Source organism: Anneissia japonica, unplaced genomic scaffold (assembly GCF_011630105.1).
Source record: "Anneissia japonica isolate Jap-2015-1 unplaced genomic scaffold, ASM1163010v1 scaffold1511_len2985839_cov193, whole genome shotgun sequence".
NCBI lineage: Eukaryota > Metazoa > Echinodermata > Crinoidea > Comatulida > Comatulidae > Anneissia > Anneissia japonica.
Genome location: NW_022685291.1, coordinates 2259421 through 2268915, shown reverse-complemented (window position 1 = coordinate 2268915; position 9495 = coordinate 2259421). Strand labels below are relative to the sequence as shown.

General features: G+C 31.1%; 1 protein-coding gene across 1 annotated transcript in view; it reads right to left on the bottom strand.

The window, feature by feature from the left end:
* Nucleotides 1-8190, bottom strand: part of LOC117111067 (helicase SKI2W-like) — a 16031-nt gene extending 7841 nt beyond the window's left edge. The window contains exons 1-7 of the mRNA XM_033253957.1: nucleotides 8156-8190; nucleotides 4204-4270; nucleotides 3304-3414; nucleotides 2544-2689; nucleotides 1529-1681; nucleotides 823-901; nucleotides 158-264 (exon numbers count right to left, since the gene is read on the bottom strand). Of these exons, the coding sequence (XP_033109848.1) occupies nucleotides 158-264; nucleotides 823-901; nucleotides 1529-1681; nucleotides 2544-2689; nucleotides 3304-3414; nucleotides 4204-4270; nucleotides 8156-8190 (698 nt within the window). The remainder of the gene's footprint in view (nucleotides 1-157; nucleotides 265-822; nucleotides 902-1528; nucleotides 1682-2543; nucleotides 2690-3303; nucleotides 3415-4203; nucleotides 4271-8155) is intronic.
* Nucleotides 8191-9495: the final 1305 nt, after the last annotated feature.

Here is a 9495-nt window from a genome sequence, read left to right as displayed (position 1 = left end):
ATATATATCTCCTTGTAATATCACATTAGACCTATTTATATAAAAAATGCAGATATTAAAATATTAAAACATACAGATATTAAAAAATACAGATACAATATATAAATAAAATACAGGTCTGAGGTATAAATATACGATACAAAACTTTAAAACTTACACAATCCAATTAGCAAACTCCATAGTGTTACTGAATGTTGCACTCAGAAGAACCAGTTTTACAGTATCTGGTAGCATGATCAAAACCTCCTCCCAAACGACTCCTCTCTACAGAAAAAAAAACAGGCATGCACTCCCATATATGTCATATTATTATTTACATTATAAGTACTATATTATAATTACAGAGTTATTCCACCAATCCTATCATTTGTGACTTTGGAAATGAGCCTCTGACCATGCAACATCTCTTGTAATGTAGCATCCTTGAGGATACCCGCACCATTACTGATCTTGCCAGATACATCCACAAGGCAAAGGAGTGTGTTCAGCTATGGCTGGGCGAATTTTAAGCTGTACTTGGACTCAATTAAGAAGAGGATTATGCCATTATTGTCATAGCATTTATCCTGGAAACACCAAAATTGAAGATTATGGCAACACAACAGAGAACACGCACATGATCACCGAAAATCCTGTTGGGATTTGGTACTTAAAAATGTTCTGTAAAAACACTAGACCTACATTTATATATTAAAATAATTATTAAAATTGATCTCTTATCATCATAAATTCATATTTACTTAGTATATCAACATCATCTTTATAAAACTAAATTAAAACTATTCTGGTCCATATCAAATTATACACATTATAATTACCTACCACTTTATCACCAATGTATTGTACTTCATCAATGATGACCCATTCCAGATCACTGAGGTCCTGATCATACAGTTTTGACCTGAAAAAAAAATTACAAATTGACAAATACAACAGAAATGAAATAACTTAATACATAATAATGTATGTAGTAGCATTATCACTCCGGCCATTGAAACAAAAAGCATATATCGGTATAACACATACGCAGCTCCCTGGGAACAGTGGTTGCATCAGCATTTATCCAACAGGTGGTCCTTGACAGACGGACTACTGTACGTTCACCTTCGCCAAAAAATGATTTTGTTATGTCACCTCCCGATGACAAAACAAATGTATAAAATAGGTGTTTAATGAATGATGATACATGAGCATAAATAATCACTGTTTAATGGTGTAGCCCTCATTCTCATTTGAAGACTCCCAAACAAATGGATAGTTAAAACATGATATGTGTTCTTTCTTTTTTCTTCGATAAAATATAAATATTTTTTCATTAGGAATTCTCATATAATTTCCTTATATTATATCTATCAATGTAATAAAACAAGAAAATAAAGGAGCTCTCCTTTTAATCTTTATTATTCTTGAATATTAATGTATCTAAAATTGAATTTACATACACATACAAATGATATTAAGATTATTGTTCATTATTTTAAGTCAATAAACTTCTCTGCTCTGATTATAAATATTGTTGAATAAAAACCTTAGAATTTCAGTTGTCATGATGACACAGGAAGCTTTTTCATTCAATTGGATATCTCCTGTCTGCAGGCCAACATGTTCACGACCAAATATATTCTTGAAATCCCAGTACTTCTGGTTGGACAATGTCTTGATTGGTGATGTATATATTGCCCTGAAAAAAAAATCACAGATGTGCAATTGAAGGAATTGATGTAAATGAAAATTAAAAAGTAAAAAAACAAAACAAAAACAAAACAAAAAACAAAACAAATAATCCATTTAAACAATTTTAGTAAAATTGTTCCTATACTCAACTGCTTTTGAAAAAAAAAACATAAAGTAATAGTAAAATTAATAAGGAGAGAGAGATGGAGAGAACTACTTTATATAGACAAAACAAGAAAATATTTAAGTCATAATAAGAAAAAAAATTGCCTCGGCCGAAGCTTGTACCTCACCGCAGACAGTGTACAGAGCTTTTGAAGAGTGCCACCTATCATTGAGAATTGTAAAACATGTGGGAAAATATAAAAGCCTATCTATTATTTTATATATTTACAGGATCTGTGATTAGTGTAATGTTATTATTACCACAACATTGCCATAAACTCTCAGAAAAAAATGGTTTTATGTATCCAATCCTGTTCAAGAAGACCAAATGGAGTTTTTTTCTTCTTGTAGATAAATTTCTAACAATTCAGGTTTGCGCAGCACCCATGCCATAAATCTTAAGATGCCCAAATTGCAGATAAATTATCATCATAATGGTGATTATGAATATGGTGGTGGTGGTGATGATGAAGATTTTAATGATGATAAATATAGCCTAATTGACTAATCAATAGACATAGGTGGACGTCTGGTGATGAAAGAAAGCTTTTTACGTCCATCTGTATACAATGTTTTTCCTTCGAGGTATACAAAAAAAGGCATTCTAAAACTTCAGGGGTCTGGGAGGTCCGGATGTCGCCAATCATCTCTCTGGAACCACCCTTGCAATGGCATATTTTGAATATTCTGTATCACACACTTACTTGGTACCATGTTCGAGAGAGAGAGCTACAGCATATTCCGCAACAACCGTTTTCCCAGCTGATGTGTGAGCTGATACAAACACATTGTGTTTCTTTTCCAGATGCAGTATAGCTTGTTTCTGAAACACATCCAACTTAAATTCCCACTGCAATAAAAGAAAATAATTTGTGACATCTACTTAAGACAAATTGAAAAAACAGAGAACAAAATTACAGCAGGGGCAGCTTCATAGATGTCCGGGAATAACCTCTGTGGTGTTTTGGGTGATCAATAATTTCTTTTTCTTTCTTTCTGAAATTAAACTTTCCAAATGGGTGGAGGGGCTAGGCCCTTTAAATCTACCCCTGTATGGTCATTGTGCAACAAGTTTAGTAACTTTAATTTACAAATATAATAATTAAAATAATTATAGTAATAATAACAATAAAGTTGATAATCAAGTAAAAAGTATTACAATAGTGACAACTATATAGTTGGTAAAAGCAACTCCTTTTTTTGTTAATAGCAGAGTTGTGAACATATAGGGATAGCAAAAAACAATCCACACACACACAAGAAAGGCCACAATTCTAGATCAAAACCAGAAAAAAATATCAGACTATCGTATTTACAATGCTGAGGAATGATCTTGCAAAAGAAATATGAATTTGAAATATTAACTATATTACAAGACGGTTATGAAATATTATACTTAAGTTATGTAAATAAGGAAACTGTATTTTTTTACACACTGAATACTATATTTTAGTTTTCACCTACCTCATGTGCCATTTTAGGAACTTCCCTTGTGAAGTTTTCAACAGACGTGTTTACCATAACTGCCTGAGGTAGCTGAGATGGCTTCCTTTTTTGACTGGATGATGGTTGAATCTGGTCACATTAATTATAATTACAATTTCATAATTAATATATGAGCTATATATTTCTTTTTTGGTATAATTTTTTTATGGACTTCTGTCTGAAATATGTCTCAAAAATTTAAATCAAAATAATAAAAGCAAAACACTGAATACTTTATTTTAGGATTCACCTACCTCATTAGCCATTCCAGGAACTTCTAGTGTGATGTTATCAGATACAGATGTATTGACCCTAAATGCCTGAGATGGCTGGGACAACTCTCTTTCTTGACTGGATGATGGTTCATCCTTGTCACGATGATCATAGTTACAATTTCATACATTTAATATAATTTTTTTTGTATAATTGTTACCAGGAATTACTTTCCATTTACTTCTCTGTAATTTACATTATTATTTCTTAAAGTATCACTCTTAAATATGAAACTTAATAAAATAAATATATTAACTTCAGTAATAAAACTCAATAACAGAATAATAACAGTAATAAGAACAAAAACCATTATCATGTCAACACTGTAAATGATTACATATTTTCAAATATTGACAAATGTAGTTATACATTACTTTACTGGCAAATAAAAAAGGTTGAATGTAGACATAATTATTTGATGCAGTACATTAACCAGTCGCACCCTCTTTGACAGGGAAATCTGGATCACTGTTGCAGAAGAATCCAAAACCTTATTCTTATAATTTGTATGAACTGTTAGTAAACTTGGACCTCTTGTTAGGGGATATATGATATATAAAGTGCTGCCTCTCACATAAACATTCTAAACATTTCCATTTGACTTACCATTGTCAAACCAGAAGCTTGTTTCTGTTTATTGGAGTGGTCTGTGTATGAAAATGAGATGACAATCCTGAAAACATAAAAATCAAATATGGCATTTTGGGTTATTTTGATTATACTTTAGAGCTCTGGTCCAAATTTTACCTTGAGGCAATTAAAAAACAAAATAATGAAAAAAAAATATTTAAAACATAGTTTGATAAACACATTTTTAATAAAGTAAACACAAAAATGCAATTCCTGGGTAATGTGCGCATGGTGGTTTGAAATTTAGCAAGATGATATACCGTAAGCCATAAACAGAATAAATAATGCCAAAAAATGATCACTGGTTACTTTTCGTGGTCCTATTTTTAACCATGTGTAAACATCCTCAGTATCCAATATTTAACTTTTATTTGCACCACTCAAAATTTGGGAAAACAGATGCTATGTTTTTTCATTTCAAGCATGGCATTTTTATCTTAATTACACTTACAGTGCAATCTACAAACGGTTGTGTTACAAGTAAATTGAAGGTACTACGCAAGGCCTACGAATAGTGGCGGCGTCAGCGAGGTGGCCATAACATCGGCACTGGTTCGAACGGCAAGTTTGCTTATGGTTCTTGTGGTAGAAGTCTTCTCAGATAAGGACTATAAATCGTGGCTCATGTGCACCCGTACATCCTTCGACACGAGTAGGGGGATCCCCGGTGTACTGGAACAGACAGAACCCGTGGTGGATGACCAGAGTTGTTGGTACAGGGCTTACGGGTAGCACGGACACGAAGGGACCCTTAGGGGCTAAGAAAGTCATTGATCGAGTTCCTAGTCCACATTTCAAGCACCCTGAGCATCTTACATTAGATGGATATGTGCGCTATATAAAACTACACTATTATTATAATTATCTTTTTTGCATTTCAAACTAAATGCATGATGGTATGACCCAGATAAAAAACATTTACAAGTTGAAGTTTTAATTTCAACTTGTAAATGTTTTTTATCTTTTTATTTTTATTTTTTATGTTTTTTATATTTTTAAATGTTTTTTAAATGTTTTTTTTTTTTTATCTTAAAAGCTTCTTTCTCAGTTTCATAAACTTACTAATGAGACACTTGATTAGAACATAGTACAAAATGATTACAGCACTACCATTTACCCACCCTCCTCATTTAAAGCTTATGCAATCGATCGAGGTACAGGAAAAACTAAATTATGCCTATATATTAAATCATTAATTTGAAAATATTTGGTCTACGATTGGCCTTACAGAATGATTGTACCAGAAAAGTAAACAGGCACTAGCTTTTTAATTTATACTGATTTCCATGTTCGATTTTCTATTGGGAATTTACTGCCTGCAACTGAAGCTTCACTGTGATTGGCTCGGTACATTGTATGGCTGAATGAATTTCAACTTTAGCTTGTTTTACCAGGAACTGCTCCCTGGTTTTATATTAATATTCGTAAGCCTAATTATTTTACATGATAATAGACAGCTATTGAACTAAAGAACAGTGCTTATAAAAATACATTTCGATTTTATTCAAACCATACAGGACTCTATATGCGGGCATGTTCTGTCTTGTGTTTACGGTCAGACTCGGATGAGATTATCTTTGGCCTGTCAGATCAACTCTAAGAATAATATGGCCTGTCAACTAGGCCCAGGATTTATCAATCTCAGCCCAGCAAAAGTCCCTAAGCAAATATCTAAAGCTGATTTATCAAATCATCTTAGCAAAATCTTAGCTTAAAATCATCTAAGATGGTTCATGCGTACAATCGACTATTTAATTTTAAGCAATTTTTAATTGAAGGCAATAATGATAAATTTGACTTAAGCAAAAAAATGGATTTAAGATGAACTTAAGCTGATTTCTAGTTTGATAAATCCGGTCCCAGGGCTTTAGAGCATAAACATGAATATTTTGATATCTTTGAACATGATTAAAACTCTCTGCAATCAGCATTTTCGGAGATATCAGGTGGATTTTGAAGGGCTAATTATAGGCTTTCAATCACATTTCCGTCAACAAAACAATAGCATGTTTGTAGGATTGCGATGTTTGCATTGGTTTCTCAAGGATTTTAATAATTTGCTAAAAATAGTCATGGTGATGGGCGTCTGAGTTGAAAACTACATAGATTCAGCCAAGCAAATAGCACTTTTTAAAATAATAATAACCAGTAACATTTTTCCCAGACTCAATCTTATTTTTTGGCTAATTTCAGGCTTGAAATGTTCTTATTTTACACACTTTTCAAAGCTACAAAATTAATACGTAGGCCCAACAGCAGTAGGTATAGGATTATTACATACTGTACTCGCATCTGACAGAATTTTACACAAGGGTCTTTTTGTTGGTTTTTTCTAAAAAATATAGTTTTTTTTAAATTAAAAAACCTAATTTAAATTTTTCTCCAGCCTTAAATTGTTCTTATTTTTTTTTGGCAATTTCATCCTCAGTGTTCTCAGTGTTTTTGGCACTATATAAATATTTGTTATTATTATTATAAAATGTGTTCCTATTAATTAAAAACCTTTGCTTGTAAAAATAAATCGAGCAGTAGTCAAGATCTTGATATTTTAAGATAAATTTGGTGACAAGGCATTGGACACCCCTCAATATCCAATATGTTACTTTTATTAAAACCACTCCAAATTTGGGAGAACAGATGATATATTTTTTCATTTCAAGCGTGGCATTTTTATCCTGATTAGGCCTACACTTACAGTGCAATCTACAAACAGTTGTGTTGCTGAATAAAGAAATAAAAAAAAAAATACATATAAATTGAAGGTACACTACACTTCATAGTCTACGCAAGGCCTACGAAATCTAGTTCTTATTTTATGCACTATTAATCTATACAGTTTTTTGCATTTCAAACTAAATGCATGATGGTTTGACTCAGATAAAATAATTTAATCAAACATGACTGTGTAATAAATCAATTGCAAAAAAATGTGTAACATTTACAAGTTGAAGTTAAGCTTCTTTCTTTGCTTCATAGACTTAAATGAGATACGTTACACCTGAGTAGAGCACAGTACAAAATGATTTAGGGCAAATTTAAAAAAATGTTAGATTATCACTACTACCAGCGTAAAAAATTTGGGAAAAATTAATGCAGGAATAAAAGAAAAATTTTTTTATTTTAACAGCTTAAAAAGACAATGCAATTTTGCGAATGGAAATACATTTTCTTTAAAAAAAAAAATGAAATTAAACCAGTTTTTATACAATATTTCCAATATACTTGCAAAATAAAAACAGTTAAAAAGAGTAATAATCTAATAATTTTTTCTATGCACCCTTACAGCACTACCATTTACCCACCCTCCTTATTTAAAGCTTTAGCAATCGATCCTACCTGCTTTTCAGCCTCCCTCTTGACACTGGCCTGTGGAAGAGTACCAGGAGAGTAGTTGTTATTCGTTGTGTTTCAATATGCAAAAATGTCAAATTATGAGGTACTGTACAGGAAAACCTATAATATGCCTATATATTATACATTTTTAATCATTAATTTGAAAATATTTGGTCTACGATTGGCCTTACTGAGTTATGGTACCAGTAAAATAAAGAGCTATATTTACACTGATCTCCGTGTTGGATTTTCCCACTTTAGATAATTTTCTAGTGGGAATTTACCACTGCAACTGAAGCTTCACTGTGATTGGCTCAGTGCAAAATACCTAAAATATAATTGAATAGCTCATTTAAAGGGATCAATTAAACCATTAGCTTCCAAAGACATTTTACTGCAGAGCTTAAATTGGCTGGTAATCTATGTAAGGATTTTTGTATGTAAAAGAATATAGGAAAGTTAATATTTACTTGTAACTGTCCAAAAATTGATGGGGGAATTTTTGTTTTTATTCAAATTTTTCATTTTAAATTAATAACTTACTTCAGTATATACAAATTAAACAATTTAAAGGTGGAATTTTAAATTTTATTACCTCATGACTTCTTGTCTTGTAACAACCAAGTGCATTTTGTCTATGTCATCTTTTCTTAATCCTACCTTAATATGCCAACATGCTCCCTTATGCAATTGTCATACACCTCACTCTATTTCTTTTCTGTTGCCTCTAGGAATGGAGGTATACAATACTTCCATGCTCTAGTTAACCACCACAGCCTTGTAAATTTATTGTCTTCCTTCCATATATTAATTACATTTTCATGCACTATAGAATAGCAAATGTAAGGTATGAAGTAAATAAGTATACAGTTGCAAATAAAATTTTAAAAAATGGTTAATAAAATAAAGCAAATAATACTAATATATAATAATACTAAAACAGTAATATTAAAAAAATAATTACATTTACCATGACACCTACATTGTAATCACCGCCTTCTCAATTAGGTTACCTTGTCAACCATCAGGACTGTTTATGTTGGAAAGTAAAATTTAACTGAGGAAAAAAAAATTAACAAAAATAATTATAAATTATTTATATACATATAATTAGGTTTTACAATTAATCATCCAAAAAAAAAAAGGTAAATACAGTGTTAAAAAAAGGACAAGATAGTACATCGTGTAGCATAGGTCTTATATAATTCTATATGGCATTTGTTTATTTTTTTATTTCATTTTTGATTTACAGCTTTCAGCATGGTGCCAACCGATGTTCAGAAAAAAAGTAGGTAGTCCCAAACAATATTGAATTTAATTTGTTTAAAATTTAGTTAAAAGTGTAAATAACAGGCTTCTTATGTGTTCTTTTTTTGGGAAAATTCTGCAGTAGTTTTTACAGAGTGTGCACAATTTTTGCAGTTTTTTCTTATCTCCTAAACTTCCATAATGACATTTTAATATTTTTTATTGAACTTTTTTTTACAGCCACAGGATGATTTATCTTTTGATTCGCCATCAGAAGATGAAATCTCTGAAAGATAACCAACAAAAGTAGGTAGTTTAATTGTTTTTAAGTCAGAGAAAATTCTGCATTACTGTATTCAGTAAATACATGTGTAGAAATAATTTGTACATCTCTGTTTTGTAGCATTTAGACAGTGTACAAAAATTTTAAGTGTCGTATTATTACAGGAGCGTATTCTCAACACACAAACAAATGATACCAATCAATAGCGATATTGATGAATTTAAATTACCAATGATTTGCAATGTTTAAATCACTACCTTCTCGATCAGGTTATTCTTTTTATCTGTCATTGTTTACGATGCAACATCATAAATTTTAACTACCCAGTTAAGATTCTAAATTAGAAAAGCGGATTACAGAACATATTACTGAAAAATGTAAATTTTCTTTTTTTGGTTGCAGAC